The sequence below is a fragment of the Panicum virgatum genome, chromosome 3N (assembly GCF_016808335.1).
Source record: "Panicum virgatum strain AP13 chromosome 3N, P.virgatum_v5, whole genome shotgun sequence".
NCBI classification, from domain to species: Eukaryota; Viridiplantae; Streptophyta; class Magnoliopsida; order Poales; family Poaceae; genus Panicum; species Panicum virgatum.
Window position 1 is genome coordinate 21,414,585 of NC_053147.1, and position 20,188 is coordinate 21,434,772.

The 20,188-nt window shown below is 51.3% G+C and overlaps 3 protein-coding genes across 3 annotated transcripts; 2 read left to right on the top strand and 1 right to left on the bottom strand.

The window, feature by feature from the left end:
- Positions 1-8,028: 8,028 nt before the first annotated feature.
- LOC120667427 (ethylene-responsive transcription factor ERF060-like) lies at positions 8,029-9,008 on the top strand. The gene has a single exon (XM_039947502.1). It carries the CDS (start codon positions 8,159-8,161, stop codon positions 8,792-8,794), a length of 636 nt encoding a protein of 211 aa, XP_039803436.1. The 5' UTR covers positions 8,029-8,158; the 3' UTR covers positions 8,795-9,008.
- A 1,249-nt stretch (positions 9,009-10,257) lies between these two features.
- On the bottom strand, positions 10,258-15,591 carry LOC120665044 (structural maintenance of chromosomes protein 4-like). The gene is made up of 10 exons (XM_039944468.1): positions 15,212-15,591; positions 13,343-13,432; positions 13,122-13,244; positions 12,888-13,043; positions 12,706-12,813; positions 12,548-12,608; positions 11,986-12,120; positions 10,955-11,042; positions 10,810-10,882; positions 10,258-10,615 (listed from the first exon to the last, which is right to left on the bottom strand). Exons 3-10 carry the CDS (start codon positions 13,238-13,240, stop codon positions 10,495-10,497), a joined length of 861 nt encoding a protein of 286 aa, XP_039800402.1. The 5' UTR covers positions 13,241-13,244; positions 13,343-13,432; positions 15,212-15,591; the 3' UTR covers positions 10,258-10,494.
- A 1,064-nt stretch (positions 15,592-16,655) lies between these two features.
- On the top strand, positions 16,656-17,327 carry LOC120667652 (atherin-like). The gene has a single exon (XM_039947687.1). It carries the CDS (start codon positions 16,656-16,658, stop codon positions 17,325-17,327), a length of 672 nt encoding a protein of 223 aa, XP_039803621.1.
- The last annotated feature ends 2,861 nt before the right edge of the window (positions 17,328-20,188 follow it).

Sequence of the window (20,188 nt, forward strand, 5' to 3'; positions counted from 1 at the left end):
ACCCAACAGTCTACGCCGCAACCTACGCTGCCTCAACGGGCGCCTCGCCGATGGGACAGGTCAAAACCCCCCTCGGTCACAGAGGCTACAGTGCGATGAAGCGTATCCAGCAAGAAATTCTCCATCACTATAGCATCATCAATATCTTTTTCGTGGTAGACTATACATCCTTGTTGGACCCACCTGTCGGGGTCCAACGCCTGTGTACGCGTCCTCCTTGCGCTATAAAGGGGAGACACCCGTTAGAGAAGAACTCAAGTTGAAGGGAAGACTTGGAGGCTGAGGATAGACTCATCCACAAACACAAGAGCAATACACCTCTCAGTGGACGTAGGCTATTAGGATCCGGCGGCCCGAACCACTCTAAATCCTCGAGTGTTCTTGTGTTCTCGCTACATGAGAAGATCTGAGTAATCGTTTGCACTTCCCCGAGTAACCACCCTCTGGGATTAGGCGGGTGCACTACGCCACCCGGCTGTGGCCCTCTTTCTAGAGCCACGACATATGGCGCCGTCCGTGGGGACGCGCAAGCATTGGCCAGATATTCGCTCACCTCCTGGCTTCTGAGGTTGAGCTCATCCTCTGCAACGACGACAAAAAAATGAAGAGTGGCATGGCGTCACCTACGCCGCATGCTCTGACACCGAGGCAGCAGTGTCCTCGATGTGGTGGCGCATGGCAGCGGCGCCAGCTGTGCGTCGCCACTACTACACCTCATAGCCGGCACGGAGGCGCGCAGGGGTGACGCCTGCTGTGCGTCACCCTGCGACACCTTAGCGTCTGCTCAAGGTTTTCTCTCAAGCAACCACCAGGGGTCCCCTGCGGCGGCACGGTGTCAGCTCAAGGTTTCCTCTCAAAATGGAGCCTGGAGCCGACGGCTGAGGCTCGGGAAGGATGTCTGTCGCCTTCTCCCTCGCTTGGCTCAAGCCTCCCTTGGAGCTGCTGCAGACAGGCGTCGACCTCCACCGCAAGGCGCGGGGGGCCGGTGCCAGCACCAAGGTGGAGCCGGCGAATGACCGCCCTTCTCCACGCTCCGTGCTCGTCCAAACGAGCACCCGTCCTTCCACTACGTCAGGGTGACAAGCTGGCTTCAGCTCTCTATGAGCGGCTATCGGTCTGGCTTCCGACGGCAGCTGGCAACGGCAGGGCCACTCCCATTCAAAGCCAAAGAAGTTGATCTCATGCTATCTGAGCATGAAACATCTCTTGTGCTGAGGAGGGCCCTGCAAGCTCCCGAGGTGATGCTGGTGAAAGGATCGATGGACCAAGAGGGGGGGTGAATTGGGCCTTTTTCAAATTTTAAAACACAATTAAGCAACCTTAACCTATGCAATGCTAGTAAGACACCAATTCACCAACCGGATAACTAAGCTACCTACACAAGCTATGAGAGATAAAACGAGAAGTAAAGCCTAACAAGGTAGAGCTAAGTTATGATCTTTAAGTCAAGCACATGAATAAATTGCATGAAAGAAAAGCTTGAATAAAGAGAGTGGACAAGAGACGACTGGATTTTTTCCCGTGGTATCGATGTGTTGGCACACACCCCTAATCCACGTTGTGACACTCACAAAGAGTCTTGTCACCTCCCAAGTCACCGAGACGAGGGCGCTCACTAAGAGTCTCCGTTCACCATCCCGGCGTGGTGGAGATCAAGCCACGTACAATCTTCTTCTCAGGGCTCCCACAATCCTTGGCAAGCTCCGCGAGAAACACCTCGATCACCAAGATCGCCTAGGTGATGCCAATCACCAAGAGTAACAAGCTAAGGCCTTCACTTGAGCAAGAACCGATCACCAAGAACGGATGCACACAAGCTTCTCTCTACTCAAGTCCTTAATCTTGCTTCTTGATTGATTGAATGAACAAATATGTGAAAGATGAAGCTCAAGGTGGCGCTTGACTATAGTATGAGTGTTTTGATGTTGCCTGGTGTCAAGAGTAGCAAAATGACCCATTGGATGGGCATATATAGGCAGCTCACACGAATAGAGCCGTTGGAGAAAAGCTGCCAGAAAACTGCGTAGCGCCGGTTAATCCGACGTACCTCCAATAGTCATCGTCGGTTTAACCGATGAATGTAAACTGCCCCTTCTGAAAACTAGCCGTTACAACTTGGGCAGATTAACCGACGTATCATCGGTTTAACCGGTGAGTGTAGTTGTCCACTGATCAACTGAAAAACCAAGTCTCTGGACAACTGCACCGACGTTAACTCAAAACCATCATCGGTTTAACCGGTGAGTACAACTTCAGAAATCCATGGAAAAACCATCTCACTGGTCAATTGCACCGACGTCTCATTTCAAACAGCGTCGGTTTAACCGGTGTATAGAACTTGAATTACCCTGGAAAAACCAACTCTGGACTAATGCACCGACGTTAAATTCAAACACGTCGGTTTAACCGGTGTATTGACTTGTCCAGACTCTGCTGACTTTGTTTAATCGACGTATATAAAAGGGAGAGCGTCGGTTAAACATGTGTTTACGACTTTTTCTGATTTTGCCTTTTCTGATTTGAGTCTTGAATGAAATCCAAATATTCTTGACATATAAGTTGAGAACCACTTATTTGAACTTCTAGAAACCTGAGTGACCATAGTGTGCATCCATTTTTGATTGACCATGTCCATGCTCAAGTTACTTGGCCTTAACCCCTCTTAATAGTGCGATCACTACAAAACTATAAAACCTATACTAACCTAAGCGTCCTTCTCAACCTTATGACACTTAGGACTAGAAAGATCCTTAGTCTTGACATATATATGAGTTGAATACCGAGATCGCCTTTTTGGATAATGAAATTGAGGGGCCTCTTTTGACATATGACCAAATGAGCGATAATGATCTATTAAGCTGCACAAACTCATTAGTCACAATAATGGTTGTCATTAATCACCGAAACATACCTTGAGGGCCTAGATGCTTACAGCTGGATGATGCTGTATGGGCACGTCCAGGGCGACTTCGCCCCCAACGACTGAGAGGAACCTCCAAGGTGGCAGTTCCACTCCGGCCAGGAACGTGCATGCCCTACGGGGCGACGGCTGTAGGTTACCACTAGATAGGATTGAGTGTGTTTCTCCTTTGTAATGATGTGGTGCCTACGTTTGGCCCAGAGCGGTAAAGGTCCGCCCTTGTAAACCCGACCTCTGGCGTCATCGCACAAACAGGCGACACCAGCAAGTGGTCCAGAGCGGTAGAGGTCCGCCCTCGTAATCCCGACCTCTGATGTACACCACGAATCAAGTAATGATGGAGATTTGCTTTCTTAGTCCTATCTTTACATTAACTTAATAGCACTTGTCCGTTCAGTTTGCATGGTTCCTTCTCCCGAACGGAGATTTTTCTTTTGCTGCTAACGATCCAAATCGAGTTGCTGACTTGTGGTCATGTTGAGACACCCATTCTAGCTGAAAGGTGGTCCGGACTCCTAGGAACATGCTCTGGGGAAGTGGTGCTTATATCCTGGGTGGAGGAGTTCTGCGTGGCCGCTTAGCTTGGTAATGTACCCTAAACCTACACACTTCACTGCCCTGTTATGTGTACCCTAGTATCTGGGGCTGCCGTGACTAGGGGTCCGGACTCCTTTCTAGTGTAAGGCGTGGTTTCCTAATGCCCCACCGCGAGGCCCGGTAACATATCTCGGTGGATCGATGGCAACAGCTCAAAGTCCACTCCGGGGGCCCGCTCCGGCGGAGGCCGCTCGCCACGGTCGCTCAAGTCCACTCCGGTGGCCCGCTCCGGCGGAGGCCGCTCGCCACGGTCGCTCTAGTCCACTCCAGTGGCCCGCTCCGGCGGAGGCCGCTCGCCACGGTCGCTCAAGTCCACTACGGTGGCCCGCTCCGGCGGAGGCCGCTCGCCACGGTCGCTCAAGTCCACTCCGGTGGCCCGCTCCGGCGGAGCCCGCTCGCCACGGTCGTTCAAGTCCACTACGGTGGCCCGCTCCGGCGGAGGCCGCTCGCCACGGTCGCTCAAGTCCACTCCAGTGGCCCGCTCCGGCGGAGGCCGCTCGCCACGGTCGCTCAATTCCACTCCGGTGGCCCGCTCCGGCGGAGACCGCTCGCCACGGTCCCTCAAGTCCACTCCGGTGGCCCGCTCCGGCCGAGGCCGCTCGCCACGGTCGCCTGAAGCTGGGTCTGGGGAAGTGGTGCTCGCTCCCTGGGCGGTTCGAGGTCCGTGCAGCCGCTTAGTTTGGTTCCGTGCCCTAAGCCTGCACCTTCGCCGCCCTGCGGAGAGCGCTCTAGTACCTGAACCTGGCAACAAGTGCTATGACCTTTACGGGGTCCGGAGCACCCGCTCTCGACATGATCACGCCAACGCAACCAGGATTGCGTCGGAACACGTCACGATAATGGCCCCACCTGCGGGTTCGTACCTCCCCCGAGGTGGGCCCGGGGGCCACTGCCGGTACCTCTGGACTAGGGTACCCCTTCTTGCTGCGTCAAGATATGCGTAGTTATCTGTAACTACGCCCTAAGGAGCTGAGCAGCTAGACCCCTGGGGTCCGACTCCACCTCACCGGGCCAACGGTCCCGGACCCGCTTCCCGCTCAGGGACGAGTCCGGTGTCACCACGTGTCCCAGAGGCGTTGTTGTGTCTAGACAAGAGCCTCGAAGTTATCCGTGACTACGCGCTGACGGCTTGAGCAGCCGGACCCCCGCGGTCCGAAGCCCTTCTCACCCGGTGAGCAGCCCCAGACCCATTCCTTGCTAGGGAAGGGTCCGGTGAAGCCGCATGTCCCGGAGAAGGGAGCACTGAGCCAAAACAGCCGGGGGGCCCGGACCTCTCACGAGGTCCCGGACCCCCATATACTATCCGGACCCCACAGCGGGGAGGTAACAGACACCCCGCCTGGGGGGGGTCCGGTTCCGCCACGTGTCCGCAGGCGCAGGCACGCGCGGAGCCATGAAGCTTCCTCGGGAAGACTCGCCCACCTACCGCTTTCAATGCGGGAGACGTAAGTGCGCTCTGCCACAGCTGAGGCCGAGGCGACTTTTGCCAGGCTGTACTGTTGATCGCGAGTTACCAAGGCGCGTCAGTCTGCTACGCCAGTTAGACACGACAGCTCGGCTTTGCCCATCATAACACCTGCGCGGTAGACCCAACAGTCTACGCCGCATCCTACGCTGCCTCAACGGGCGCCTCGCCGATGGGACAGGCGAAAACCCCCCTCGGTCAGAGAGTCTACAGGGCGATGAAGCGTATCCGGCAAGAGATTCTCCATCACTATTGTATCATCAATATCTTTTTCATGGTAGACTATACATCCTTGTTGGACCCACCTGTCGGGGTCCAACGCTTGTGTACGCGTCCTCCTTGCGCTATAAAATGGAGACACCCGTTAGAGAAGAACTCAAGTCGATGGGAAGACTTGGAGGCTGAGGATAGATTCATCCACAAACACAAGAGCAATACACCTCTCAGTGGACGTAGGGTATTACACTCAGGCGACCCGAACCGCTCTAAATCCTCGAGTGTTCTTGTGTTCTCGCTTTATGAGAAGATCTGAGTAATCGCTTGCACTTCCCCGAGTAACCACACTCTGGGATTACACGAGTGCACTACGCCACCCGGCTGTGGCCCTCTTTCTAGAGCCACGACACGGCTGTTTTACCCTGTTGAAATATATTGTAGACTTATGGTGCTATGAACCCTGGCATGATATATATGCAAGGGTTGGGAGTATTATATTATATCTTCAATATTAGGAGTTGAATATCAACACTTGATATTCAACAGTTGAGTAAGCTCGTGTTGGGCTATTTTTTATAGCACAATGTTTGTGTTTTTTTTCTTTTTATGGTGTGTGCCATAGGGAAAGCTTAGTTATTACCCCATGCTATTACACCCTTTATAAAAGCAAACTACTCTCTCCGCCTACTTTTATAACGCGCTGCAAACCAAGATTCAAACTTGGCAAATCTTTAACTATTAATTTGGCTACTAAATTTTTTATTTTTATAATACAAACTTTATATGATTGGATTCGTTATTAAATATAATTTATATATTATTATTATAAATTTGTAACCATAAGTAATATAATCTATGATAAATGAATGGTCAAAATATTATTTGGAAGATCATACCATGTTATATTGTATTGTACCTTATAGAAATGTGAGGGAATAACTTGTATGGAGTGACATGATACAATGCACTACGATTAGCCTAAAATGGGCGAGGATAAATTAGGACTCCTTTCATTAGTGACGTTCCCAACATCGTCTTATGGAAACATGCAAGAAATGACCAAAAGCCTCTTGATTTGTAATTACCCGAAATCTTGACAAAAACAGCCAAAATACAAAGAAGTTTTATCTGCATTTCACATTTTCGCTGTCGATGTCACTTGAACCACAGGACCGGATCAAACCAGTGGCCTCTCCTACCGTCCTGCACGCTACCCCGGGTCCGGGGCTGCGTCGCATGCATGGCATGGCATGGCATGGCGTAGCGTAGCGCTGCACTGCCTGCACAGGCTCAGCATAGGCGCCCCCGCTCTGCCAAAGCCTCTAGCCGCTGAACGGCGCGGCGCCTCTTCCCAACGCGGCGCGGCAGGCCCCGCCCGTCGCTGCCTTGCCTGCTGCCCTCACCCCTCCCCTCCCACCCGATTACCCGAACCCAGCAGGAAGGCAGGATGGCAGTCAAGGCCTCGCGCCTTCCCAAGGCCAGGCCACCCCCCCTCCCCTCCTCGGCTCCTCCTGCCGCGGCGCAGGTCTCGTCTCGCCATGCCCGTTCCCGAAAATATTTCCTCCCGCTATTATCAATGCCCTCTGCCCCCCGAGATTTGGACGCTTCGGCCGCCCAAACCCCACCGCCGGGCAGCAGCAGCAGCAGCCACCCGACGAGCTAGCTCGCCAGCTCGGGCTCCGGCTCGCTCGCCGCCGCGGGCCGGGGCCCACCCAGCGAATAGCCGGATAGGCCGTGGCGCCGTCTTCATGGCGCCTCCCAGGGCCCCACCACCGCCCCCGTCGAGCGGCGCGCGGGCCCTCTCCTCCCACCGCAACCGTGCTGCCCCCCACCACACGACACGCCTCCCCCCACGTGAACCGCGCCCCGCCGAATCGTGCCCCGGCACGTCGCCACCCCGCCGCGGCTTCTCCGCGAGGAGCCCGCCGCTGACAGGCCGGGACACGGGGACCGGCCCCACCTGTCATGCGGCGCACGAGCGGGTGCCCCGGCCGCCGAGGAGAGCGCGCGCGTGCGCGGCGCCGGACCCCGTTCACGTACACCGCATGAGCAGAGGAGGGGGGGGGGAGCGCCCACCACCCGGGACCGGTAGTACGCTCCTCACCGGCAGACCGGTGGGCCCAGCGTTCGGGTGCGGGTGCGGCCGCGCGAGCCTGCGGCACGCGCGGCGCGGGGGATGACTGGACGAGGCGCCCGTCCGTGCTGCTGGCTGGCTCGGTGCGGTAGGGCCGTAGGGCTGGCGTCACGCGGCGCCTGCAGCTGGAGGAGGCAGAGGCAGGGGGGTGGTAGACGAGACGAGACCAGTCGCGGCGCCGGGTGTGGTGGCCCCGCAAGGCGTCGGATCGCGTGGCGGCTGGGCTGATTCAATGATGCCGTGCGCCCGGGCGGGGGGGGGGGGGGGGGGGTGCGGTCAGCGACAGCCTCAAAGCCGCAGCCCCAGGCCCGGAGACCGGCCTTGTTTAGTTGGTTCGTATAAAATTTTGAAATATTTTTTTTTATATTTGAAATACTAAATATACACTAATTATAAAATTAATTACAGAACTCGTCTGTAAACCGCGAGACGAATCTAATGAATCTAATTAATCTATCATTAGAGATTGTTTACTGTAGTATTACTGTATTAATTTCGTCTAATTACAGCCTAATTAGATTCATTAAATTCGTCTCACGATTTACAAGTAAACTGTGCAATGTGTTTTTTTATTTCGTCTAGATTTAAATCTTTGTGCAAATACGGGAAAATTTATTTAGAATTTTGAGCCTACCGCCTCCCCGTTTCACGAGGCGCGGCCATTAGTAAGCGCAGCCGCGGCCAGCCAGCCACCGCGCCCACGGCCACCGGCAGTATAAAGAGCTAGTACCCCTGCCTTGCCGCTGCCGAGACGAACAAGCAAGCAAAGCAAGTGAGACAGTGAGGGAGACAGGGAGTGTGTGTGCGAGCGACGGTGGCGGTGGGGATGCAGATGGAGTGGGACATGAGAGGAGGAGGCGGCGGCGGTGTTGGTGACGGTGGTGGGGCGAGGGCGGGCGGCCTTGCTGTCGGAGGCGTTGTCGTCGGGGGAGGGGACCAGCACCACCACCACCACCCGCAGCAGCAGCAGCGCGTGGAGGCGCACTACCGCGGGGTGCGGAAGCGGCCGTGGGGCCGGTACGCGGCGGAGATCCGCGACCCGTGGCGGAAGACGCGCGTGTGGCTCGGCACCTACGACTCGCCCGTCGAGGCCGCCATGGCCTACGACCGCGCCGCCGTCGCGCTGCGGGGCTCCAAGGCGAGGCTCAACTTCGGCGGCGGCGGCGGCGGCTGCGGGCGCGCCCGGGACGACGCGCCTGCGGCGGCCTACCACCCGCGCGTGCCGCTGCAGGCGCGCTGCCAGCTGTTCGGCGGCGGCCTCGACGTCGGCCGCCCGTCCCCCTGGCCGCACGTCGTCTGCTTCCCGCCGTCCATGCTGCACCAGGCCGCGCCGCCTCCGGCGGGGCAGCCCCTCCTCGCCGCGGACGTCGCCGCGTCGCAGCCGTCGACGGCGCTGGAGCTCCGGACGGGGCCCAGGGCTCTCCCGTTCGACCTCAACGAGCCGCCGTCGAACGGGAGCTAGGAGCGGAGGTCGTGATCTCCATGGACGCGCGTGGAGAGCTAGCAGTAGAGGTAGATCAGTAGTACTGTGCCAAGCGCGGGATCATGGTCGTGGATCATGTTACGCGGTCGCTAATCAACAAGGAGGAGGGGCGAGTGGAGACCTATGATGAGTCCGGTCCGGTTGTACATAGACCTATTTAAGGAAATCTTGCCTTCCTCGTCTTGTTCTTGTTTTTCTCATCTTTTTTACGTAGGAGTATTTCCCTTGCTCGGCGTCTCGTCGACGGCGCGCTTTCGGCTGGGCCTTTCCCGGAAGAAAGGAGACGCCTTTTTACTGGTGCCTCATAGCCTACTCCTACTTCTCGCGTTTGGAACTTTGGATGCTTTTCAAAACCGCTGCTTCATCACATGATGGGACTCCAGCCGAACCGCCGGATCACGTCTGTCGTAGGGTGCGTGCTGCTGTTCGTGACCTGACGTTTTATCAGTCTAGTCTTGGTCACTTGTTGGTGCTCTATGTAATGACGATCGTAAGGAGCGGGGGCGGGCGGGAAATAGGCACCCCTCACGACCGATGATCAGATTGGCAGCTTCTAGTAAACATCAGTTGTCTGAATCGGGCGTCTATGCATGGTTTGATGTATCAATTTGTTCCGTATCAACATCCAGTAACTTCATACTTCCATGGTTCTCACGAGTTATGAAAAACTAGGCGACATTACTGGGATTTTTGTCCATACCACCAATTAACGCCCCGTTCGGATGAGTGGAAAAGCGGCTGGGCTGACAGCTGGACTGGTGACCGTTGTGGCCTCTGCGGGTGATCGGTACGACACATAACACTGTTGCTACAGTGTACGAATCAGCCACCAGCACTGTCTGATCAGCCAACCGAACGGGCTGTAATGCATGCCTTTTATTTATATAAAATATCACAAAGAAGTTAGTAGGAGACATGTAATTTTTTTGAAACACGGTACTAAAATTGAACGAAGTCACCGCACACGACTCGCTATCAACTGATACATCAATTACCACTGAAAGAAAAAAAACACTATTTAAATGTTATAATAAATTTAGAAAAATATGAGCACCCATGTCAAGTCAATGACTCTTGAAAAAGATTCCACCACAAAGGATATTACTAGCTAAGCTGCACTCAGTTTGCAATCTAACACATGTAAATGGCATGAACTAATGTATAAATGGAATGATGTTTTGGACACCGTGAGTTTCAACAGGCACCTTCTAAGACATTTTCTAATAAATTTTTATTGACAAATGTTAGATACAAAATCATTTAAAGACTTACTACAGCAAAGGCATTAGTTAAATTTTCAAAGTTGCGGCTACAAGGCCGCAGCTTACAAACAGTATTAGAAGCAAAACAGGACCAAGCATCATCGGAACTATGCTCAAACCCAGGTGTCGAGATTTCATAAATATAAGGAGCAAAACAAACGTGGGAGAAAATGAGCTGTGTGAATAACGAAATGCTTGAATAGGTTAGCAACTTAGCATAGTCATTCCACTCCCTAATCCCGTTTCGAGCATACGAATACATATATACACAGTCACATCTCAGGTGATCGAAAAGTCTGGATCATAACTTTAAATAGCATTGAACTTCGTAAGCCGCACGCCGCATCAAAATGCCGAAGGAACCTCGGTTCCACGAGGGCGCTGGAAGGTGAAGCTCGCATTGCACAACATTACACACTACACTACCTCCATGCTCTCGGCAAAGCTCCGAGGGTTGATTGTTATACTCTTGGTGCAATTGTCTGTCTTGTAAATACCAACCAACCTGTCGGCTAGCTCAAACATGTTGTTTCTCAGACTGCAAAATAGAGTTTCAGATATTACATGTGAGTTAACACTACCAGCAGCGATTAATGCAAATGTAAGATTCACTTTGCATCCGTGCCACCTGCCTGTATCAGAGACAGATGAACGTTTGTACAACTACTTTTCTAGAAGCCGTGTGAAACATTTAAAAGAGAAAAATTGAGAACTGAGCTGCTGGGTAAGTAACTTATAATGATGAACTGGGCATCTTTGGTCATATCTTTCACATAGTGTCCCACAATTGATACATTCTTAAAGTCTATAGGAGACAAATGCATCAATCACTCAAATGACAGACAGTATTAGTAAAGAGATGGGTTGCAAGACTTACCCAACGCAGCATCAATCTCATCCATAACATATAAGGGAGTAGGTTTATAGTGGTGAAGGGCAAACACCAGGGCCAGCGAACTAAGTGTCTGCAAGACGATAGGCACTTCAAAAACAGTACTACTCCAGACATTGGGTTAGAATTTCAAGTAAGTAATAGACATGATAAAAATTGGGAGTAAAGAAGTTCGGGCTGCTTAGTTAGATCAGTAGAAGTGAATGGCCCAATCATCGACACATCCAGTGCTATGTTACATGTGAATTAGTTCTTAAAAATTGCCAATGGAATGGCAAAAGTGGATGCAAAGGATTTACCTTTATACTTGACATTAAATCAAGTACGCATACACATTAAAAACACATGCAACTAACATGAATAATTGTTGACAAGACCATTATCAGTGATGGTGAAACAATCAGTAGAGATGGGATGTTTATATCTGGGCATAGCCTTACCTAATGTGTTACGTGATAAATAGCTCATTACAGATAGTACCGATTTTCCTATAGTATAAACACTCTGATTTTTAGTCGTGATGTCATTTCAAATAGAAAAAAATGCTACTGCCATTTTAAGTATTATAACAAATCCCAATACAGATGTTAGTAGGTAGTATTTGCCTAGAACAATTAAGGTTTGCATTATCCTAGAATGGGATTAGCTTGAGCAACAAGATCAGCATCAATATCACTTTCTAGGCTCCAAAGCAAGGACTACAGTTATTGGCTTGTATCTGGAATTTATACAGCAGTGATTCACTATAAGAAAATAGATAGAGATCTGTAAGTAATGATGGCAATGTTTCTGATATCCTACAATATACTAACAAATTTCAATTAGAACATCATTGGCAGAACTCATTTTTATAAATAATCAGGAAACAAAGTTATGTATCAAGTTGACTCAGTCTGAAATCGCAAAATCATGTGAAAACGGCAACTTGGGACAATAATTTCAGGGTGCCATCCTTGCCCATTCAAAGTTTTCAAACAAACAGAACATTCTGACATAGCTGCAAGATTGGAAAATACCTTCTCACCACCAGATAGATTGGCAATATTTTTCCAGCTTTTCTTTGGAGGCCTCACACTGAAAACAACACCTTCTGAGAATGGGTCCACGGAATCAACAAGTTCCAATTCAGCATCACCTCCAAGAGTAATCATCTGAATCCGAAAGGAGTTGGGAGTTATTTTGACACCACATTCCAGAAAAATGATTTCAACAAGTGCAACACCCACATAAGATAAAACCAATACAGCTAACAAAGCCTTGTCGAAATTGTCTGCTAAGTCACCAGGCTCTCTTAGCCTCTCCCCTTTGATCACCTCAGTGTAGATTACTTTTGTTCAGAATTGTTGTTTCAGACATATGACAAATGAGATTATGAATTGATGATTCGATTCCTTCCCCCACCCCATCCCTTAATATTAAAAACAATGAAAAATTTATTAGATTTAATTGAAAAGGGCTGACAAAGCTTAATCTCATTGCATTACTTTTGTCTGTAGTCTGTACCTTCTTGTATGTGCGCGCATAAAGTAAAACAGAGGTGCAGGTGCTACACTATAGGATGCTATAGGTATTCAGTACCTGGTACATCTCCTTCAGTTTCAAAGATATTATGTTGAATCCAGCCATGAATTCATCTAACCTGAAATAATGTACAATGCAGTACGAGACACAAATTGGTAAATGTAACTAATGAAATTCAAGGGCCCTCAAAGTAAAATCAAGGGGGAAATGCATGCCTTCTCTTCCTTAACCCATCGTACAGCCTTTTAAGATCATCCCGTTCCTTAGTGGTAGCATTTAGCTCATCAACACGTTCGCTGTACAAGCGAGCCTTTGTGCGGTACCTGGTTCAGCAAGGAGAAATAATGAAATCATTCATAAAAAAATGTTTTGTCAACGGTATTTCATGAATTCATACTCTGCTATGGAATCCAGGTTTGGGCTCAAGTCTTTAAGCTGAGCTTCCAACAACGCCACCAATTCCATTGCCCTTTTCATGTCACATGTATCATTGAGTTGTTCATCACCTAGAGTCAGTTTAAGTTTCTCAGGATCAATAGCATCCTTTTGGATCCTGAAAAGGCAAAAGGCAAAAATTAGCACAGAGAACATACAAGTCACAAGTTACGAAAACAATAACATTTGTACATACTGATCCATGTGTTTAGCAAGATTTGTCTGAATGTCATCAAGCCTTTTCCTGAATTCTTTCACCTTCATCTCCCATTCCTTGGCAAGTTTTTTTTGTATCTTGCAATTTGTACTCAGCATCAACCTGTTTTATGGCGAAACGGATAAGGTTGTGGACATAAACAATACAGCAGAATTGAATTGATTGAGACCCTAACACTTGACTGGGTGTAAATTACATACCTCTGAGGCTCTCAGTTCATCCAGTGCTTTCTTTAGTTTGGTGTATTCTTCCTTAGTTTTGTCAAGCTCAACCTTATGGTTGTCTATCATCTAAAAGATAAAAGAAATAAAAAAATTGTGATCAGAAAAATGCAAATACATTATCATGGCCCAGCCTAGACTGCAATACAACTGAACAAATACCCAGCGCGGCCCCGAGGTCTCCTGCTATGCCACGCGCGGCCCCGGTGCCTCCCCCTACACCTGCGCGGTACGCTCAGCCGGTGCAGGTGTACCAGCGTCGTTCGGTGCCGGTGCCGGCGCCGCCGCGGTATGCTCAGCCGGTTCAAGTGTACCGGCGTCATTCGGCGCCGACACCGGCGCCGCCTCCGGCTCCTGCGACGCCTACACCTACACCGGAGCCTCGCTCTCGAGTCGAGCCGGCGGTGTACCACCCGTCAATCATCCATCGGGATCCTCGGCATATCCATCCCATGGTGACTCGGCGGATGGCGTCTCAGGCCGCGACTCTTTCCGCCACCGAGGGGGAGCCGCGGGTCCCTCCGATACCCTCCTCTGTCCGTGACGCCTTGGCGGATCCTCACTGGCATCGCGCGATGGAAGAGGAGTACGCGGCTCTTCTTGCCAACCAGACGTGAGACCTCGTGCCGTATCCGTCAAGTTGCAATGTGATCACAGGCAAGTGGATCTGTATGCATAAGCGTCGAGCTGATGGCACACTGGAGCGCTACAAGGCTCGCTGGGTTCTCCGGAGTTTTACCCAGCGGCCTGGTGTGGACTATGATGAGACCTTCAGTCCAATGGTGAAGCCTGCTACTGTGCGTACGGTCCTCTCGCTTGTGCTCTCTCGCTCTTGGCCTGTGCACCAGCTTGATGTGAAGAATGCGTTTCTTCATGGCACTCTGTCAGAGACAGTCTACTGCTCTCAGCCAGCGGGATTTGTGGACTCCAGTCATCCGGACATGGTCTGCCGGCTCAACAAGTCTCTCTATGGTCTGAAGCAGGCTCCTCGGGCTTGGTATTCTCGGTTCGCCACGTTCTTGGTGACATTGGATTTCACCGAAGCCAAATCTGACACGTCTCTCTTCATCTACCGCGGTGGGGATGAGATTGCCTATATGCTGCTCTATGTCGATGATATTGTGCTGACAGCCTCCAGTCAGCAGTTGTTTCAGCGCGTCATCTCCTCTCTGCAGCAAGAGTTTGCTATGAAGGAATCAAGGATCTTGGTCAGCTCCACTTTTTGGGCGTCACTGTTGAGGCTCGCCCCTCTGGCCTTCTCCTTCACCAGCGGCAGTATGCACTCGATATTCTGGAGCGGACTGGGATGACTGATTGCAAGTCCTGCTCCACTCCTGTCGACACTCAGGCGAAGCTGTCTGCAGATTTGGGTGATACTGTGGCTGATCCGACTACCTACCGGAGTCTGGCCGGTGCCTTGCAGTACCTCATCTTCACCAGATCGGATCTCAACTACACTGTTCAGCAGGTCTGTCTCCATATGCATGATTCCCGGGAGTCACACCTTGTTGTGCTGAAGCGTCTCATCCGCTACGTCCGTGGCACTGTGGACCTCGGCCTGATTCTTCACCGCTCGTCCTCTGCTGAGCTGATTGTCTACATCGACGCTGACTGGGCTGGCTGTCCGGACACTCGCCGCTCCACTTCCGGCTACGCCGTCTTACTGGGCGGCAAACTGGTCTCCTGGTCGTCCAAGCGACAGCAAATTGAAGCTATAACAGATAGGACACAAGTAACTTAGGTCTCCATAGGCACAGATTGGTGTAAATTTATTACAGCGATACAAAATTTGCTCCTATGTTTTCTAAATCTAAAACAAAATATGACGTGGGAGTGAGAGAGAGAGACCTTGTGGAAAGGGCCGATGCGCTGCTCTCCGGCGTAGGACTTGAAGTTGCGGAGGACCATCTCCTTGATGAGCAGCCGCGGCCTCGCCGCCCTAACCGGCGTCCGCGCCGGCGACTGCGGCGGGGAGGTCTCCATGGCCATCTCGCATCGAAAATGCAGCAGCGAGCGAGGTTCCCGAGCGCCGCGCGCCGCCGCCGGACAGCGGCGAGGCCCGAGGTCACCCGCCCAGCTGACGGCGCCCGCCGCCCCGCGCTCCCTCGGCGTGCTCGGAGGCGGAACCGAGGCGGCCGGGCCGGTGCGGGGAAAGTTGAAATGGTTGCGAGGGAGCGCGGATTTGGGGGAAGTTTGGGAGGGAAATTGAAACGGCGCGAGGCTTCCGTCCTCGGAAGTTCAAAGGTTGATGATATCATTTTGTTTTTTTGAGAGTAAGGAGGATATCAAGTTAGGCTGGGCTTTATGAGTGAAGTTGGGCTTTTTTTTTTAGCTATGGGCGCCGCCCTTTAGGCTGTCCGCACTGGCAACCTTTAAATTTTGGTCCTGCTTGGTAAGGATGGATCTAGACATCCGAATTTTTAGAACAAATTTGATATTTTAAAATAGATATATTTAAAATTTTATGCTAATTTTTTTATATTATCAAGCATATTATTACATCAGAATAAAATTTTGTATAAATTTTTTATGTATTATTTGCTCCCTACAATTAAAAAGGTGAAAAAAGATTCGAATCCATATCCAATCCGTATTTCAATTTTTATATCTATTATTTGAGAATATATATGATAAATTTGAGGTTTAGTTTTTATGAATCTTTACAAGATCAATGTTAAATATAAGGCTATGAATTTACATAGTAAATTTTATATCTTATTTGTCCATAATCGAAGAAAAATGACAAAAAATCTGACATTCGAATAGACATCCGAATCCATGCTTACTGTTTGGTTTCTATATCACAACTATCATACACAATTCCCGAAAAAAAATCTCACATGCATAAAGTACTAAACGAAGTTTATTTGCAAAATCTTTTCACGGATGGGTGTAATTTTTCACGACGAATCTAATTACAGTAATTAATCGATGATTGACTACAGTAATGCCAAAGGACTCATTAGGTTCGTCTCACGAAGTAGCGTAGTGTTTTAGAGTTAATTTTGTAAATTGCCTTTATTTAGTATCCCCTAATTATTGTTCAAAATTTTTGTGTTATTTGTGCTACTTCAAAACAAACGGAGCCTTTATTGGAGTATTATTTACAGTAATATGGCGGTGCAGCGGTATACTATAAGGGTCACGGTAACCCTCGCGCCCCTCCCTGTTCCTTCAAAATGTAGAGAGATAGCGCGCCTCCGCTACAGGCGCGAGCGTGGCATCGGGCCCACGCGAATGCGCGCCTCCCAATGACTCGTCGCCCCCGCCGTCGCCGCTCCTCCGTCGCGCCATGGCGTCCACCACCGCGTGCGCCACGCCCTGGGCCCAGCCGCGCTCCACCCGGCTGCGCGCGCCGCGCGCCGTCACGGCCGGGCGTGCTGCGCCCTCCGCCCGGCCGCAGAAGGAGCACAGCAGGGGCGACAGCAGACCACCAGTGGCCGGGAGCGCATGTCGTGGCCGGACCCGCCATGGCCGCCAGGATTCGGCGGAGCTCGAGGGGGCTCCAGATCCGGTGGAGCTCGAGGGCCCGCCATGGCGCGCGGCAGAGCTCGAGGAAAGCACGCCACCTGCACGCGCAGCTCGCCGCGCGCATGCGTCCGCCCCGGCCGCGTGCCGCTCACCGCGCGTCGCAGCCGTCGCGGACGCACGCACCCCGCCTGCACGCACCCCGTGCATGCGGTCACCAGGGAGAGGGATGGCGCGGGAGGAGGGCCGGCCTCGCGTGTGTGTTCGTGCCGTCGCCGGCCTCGCGCCGCCCCACCGTGCCCCGCCATCCGCCGGCCTGGGGAGCTCCACGCCCGCCGACGTGCGCCGGCCGTGCAGGCCGGCCCCGCCGCCGCTGCGTCGGCCGTACGGGCCGCCGCGAGGAAGGATCTGGCCGCCGTCATGGGAGAGGGGTCGGGGGAGCAGAGGGACGCCGTGCCGTGCTCGAGGAGGAGCAGAGGGCTGCCACCACCGGTGATGGAGGGAGCAGGGGAGGAGCTGCCCCCTGGGCGTCCGCCTCGGCGCCGGTGGCCGGAGATAGAGGGGCGGAGGTGGCCGGTCCGCTGGAGAGAGAGAGGGGCGGAGGGGCGAGAGCAGAGGGAGCTCGTGGAGAGGAAGGGAGAGAGAGAGACGTAGAGGAAATAAAGATTTAGAGGATCACATGTGGACCCCAGCTGTGTTAGTTGGTATAGAAGAGTGATATAGAGGATGCATAGATGCCGTGAAACTAAAGATAGAGAAGAGAATTTTGATGATAAAGACGGAATATTCTGTTTATAGGATAAATTTAGAATTTCATAAGTGTGGATAGCCTTAGGCCCGTATTTGGACTTTTTTTGTCCGGGGCGCGCATCAACGGCTGCATGTGAAGGGCTTAGAGCAACTCTAACCCAACTCCTATTTTTGGCCCTCTATTTCACCCATATGAGAGTCTCTCATTCTGTTTCTCTCTCCTATTTCACAATGAACTCCAACAGACATCTCATACTGACTCTTATATCTCCAACTCTCTTATTTTTTATTCATATGAAGTAACTACCATGAACATTATTTTAAATCGCCATTTTATTTTTGCATCATTATTTCCAACGGGCATATTTGGAACCGCAATATTTTGAATGTCTTGTTTTTCTCAACGACCCTAATTTGGATAGTACTATTCATAACGGCTATATTTTGCATTCCTACTTTGAACGCCCTATTTTGTAACGGATATTATTTCCAACAGCTAGTATTTTTAACGGCTAGTATTTTCAACGGCTAGTATTCAAACGACTAGATTTTTCACATATATATATGTGTGTGTGCGCGCGCGCCTATACTCCTGCCTTCCACACCATTCTTCCTTCTCTTGCTGAAATGAGCTCTCTCTTTCGTTTAGACTCGTCGTCGTCGTCGTCGGATGACGATGATGAACTGATCCTTTCGGCACTACATATATCTTGTTGTTCGCAAAGCAAAATAGTATAAGCTGAAATAATAAAACAACAATGCATACCCTATCTTGCTCTGTCAAACCGCTTTTTTGCCTTCTTTGCACATGACCATACCATGAACAGAACTTGTTAACTACTTCTAGAATGATACCCCAACGATGAGCAAGAGAACCACTATTGCGGTCAGTCTCAAAATCCTTGTGCAAGTGGTAGTGCTCATGGATTCTTTCCCAGTAAGTAGCACGAGGTTGATCAATGCCTTGTACTGCATCCATGCAAATTTCTAACCATGCTGCCACCAATAAATTGTCCTCCTGGACACTAAAATTCTTGGATCTCTTCTTGTTACCTTTCACTGCAGTGCTAGCTTCCACAGGTACAGCCTCTCTGCAAACTTGTTCCTCTTGTGGGCTAGCATATTGAGTTTCAGCAAATTCTAAATCATGGCTCCCACCAGCATTTCTTCCAATCATATTCAGATCATGGCTGGCACCAGCGTTGCTTCTAGGCATATCGATCATCCAGGGTTCCATCTTCCTCCCTGCATTGTCAGATCCAATGATATAAAAAATAAAAATTAAAGCATTACAGAAATCAATTGCTCTGTTCAAGCTAAGCAAGCAAATGGGACTCTGTCTAAGAGCAGCCACACTAGCAGACAGCCTGGAACCCCTGTTCTTCTCTACGACCTCCCTGCCCTTCCATCCTTTCCCTGCACATGGAGCACTGCCGGCCGGCGGCCGGAACAGCCCCGCATGGTCCCTCCCTTGAGCTGGTGGCCCCTGGCCCCGGGTCCCGCGAGCCCCAGCATCCGCCCCTCCCTGTGCCCCGCGAGCACCGCCGGCAGCCTGAGGGAGCAGGAGCTCCGCGCGCTACCCCTGCCCCCGGGTCCTGCGGGCCCTGGCAGCTGCACGTCCTTGTGCCCCGCCTCCACAGCGGGGGAGCAGCCACGAATCCCGCTCCATGGCGGCTCCGCTTTGGCGCGCGTGGAGCGTGGGGCCGGCACGGCTCCGGCGCCGGCGGCCGTGTAGATCCGGCGGCCGAACCGCTCTCGCTCCTAACTCACTCTAGATCTAGTTCGCAGATACAAAAAAAATGGAAGGGGACGACGGGGAGGAGGCATACCTGGCGGCAATGGCGTCCGTGCGAGCGCGGAAAGGAGCGGCCATTGTGCCTCCACTCGGATGAGAGCCCGAAGCGGGGTTCCTAGATGTAGGAGTCTGGAGGTCGAGGATGAGGGCTCTCCTATCCTTAGGAAGCGGATGAGAGGCGGGTTGGAGCGACTTTTTTTTGTTTCTCTCTCCTAAACACAGGATAGGAGGTCTAGTAGGACATGGATTGGAGTTGCTCTTACGGACCAAAACTTCGTATAGCCCCTGGGATCTTTTTTTTTGAGAGCATGGCCCCTGGGATCCTTGCAAGATGTTTTACAGCAGACGGTAAAAAGCGCTGGGAAGAAGTCATTCCGACCCTCTTTAACTATTGCAATTATTCGATTTACTTTCTTCAACAAGAAAAATAGATGTTTGTGCTCTTTAAATTATTAAAACTGGTCGATTTACCTTCCTAGGTAGTTTTCAAAGCGGATTTTGACTGATGTGGCACCATATCAACTGTCATACGTGACACCACGTCAGGCATAAGGAGGTAAATTGAACTATCACAATAGTTTAGGGAGGTTCCACAAACTTTACAAAAAATTATAAAAATATTTTCAAGAAAAATACTGTTAACATCGTTTTTGGCACGTGTCAATCTTTTGGAGCAGGTGGCCGATCGGAATGGGCCGATGATGAACAGAAGATGAAGATGGAGCAGAATAGACCTTTGGGCCGGAAGAGACATTGCAGCCGATGGAGCTGAGGACGGTGCCAACGCGATCATGTTGGCAAGTTATCTTTTA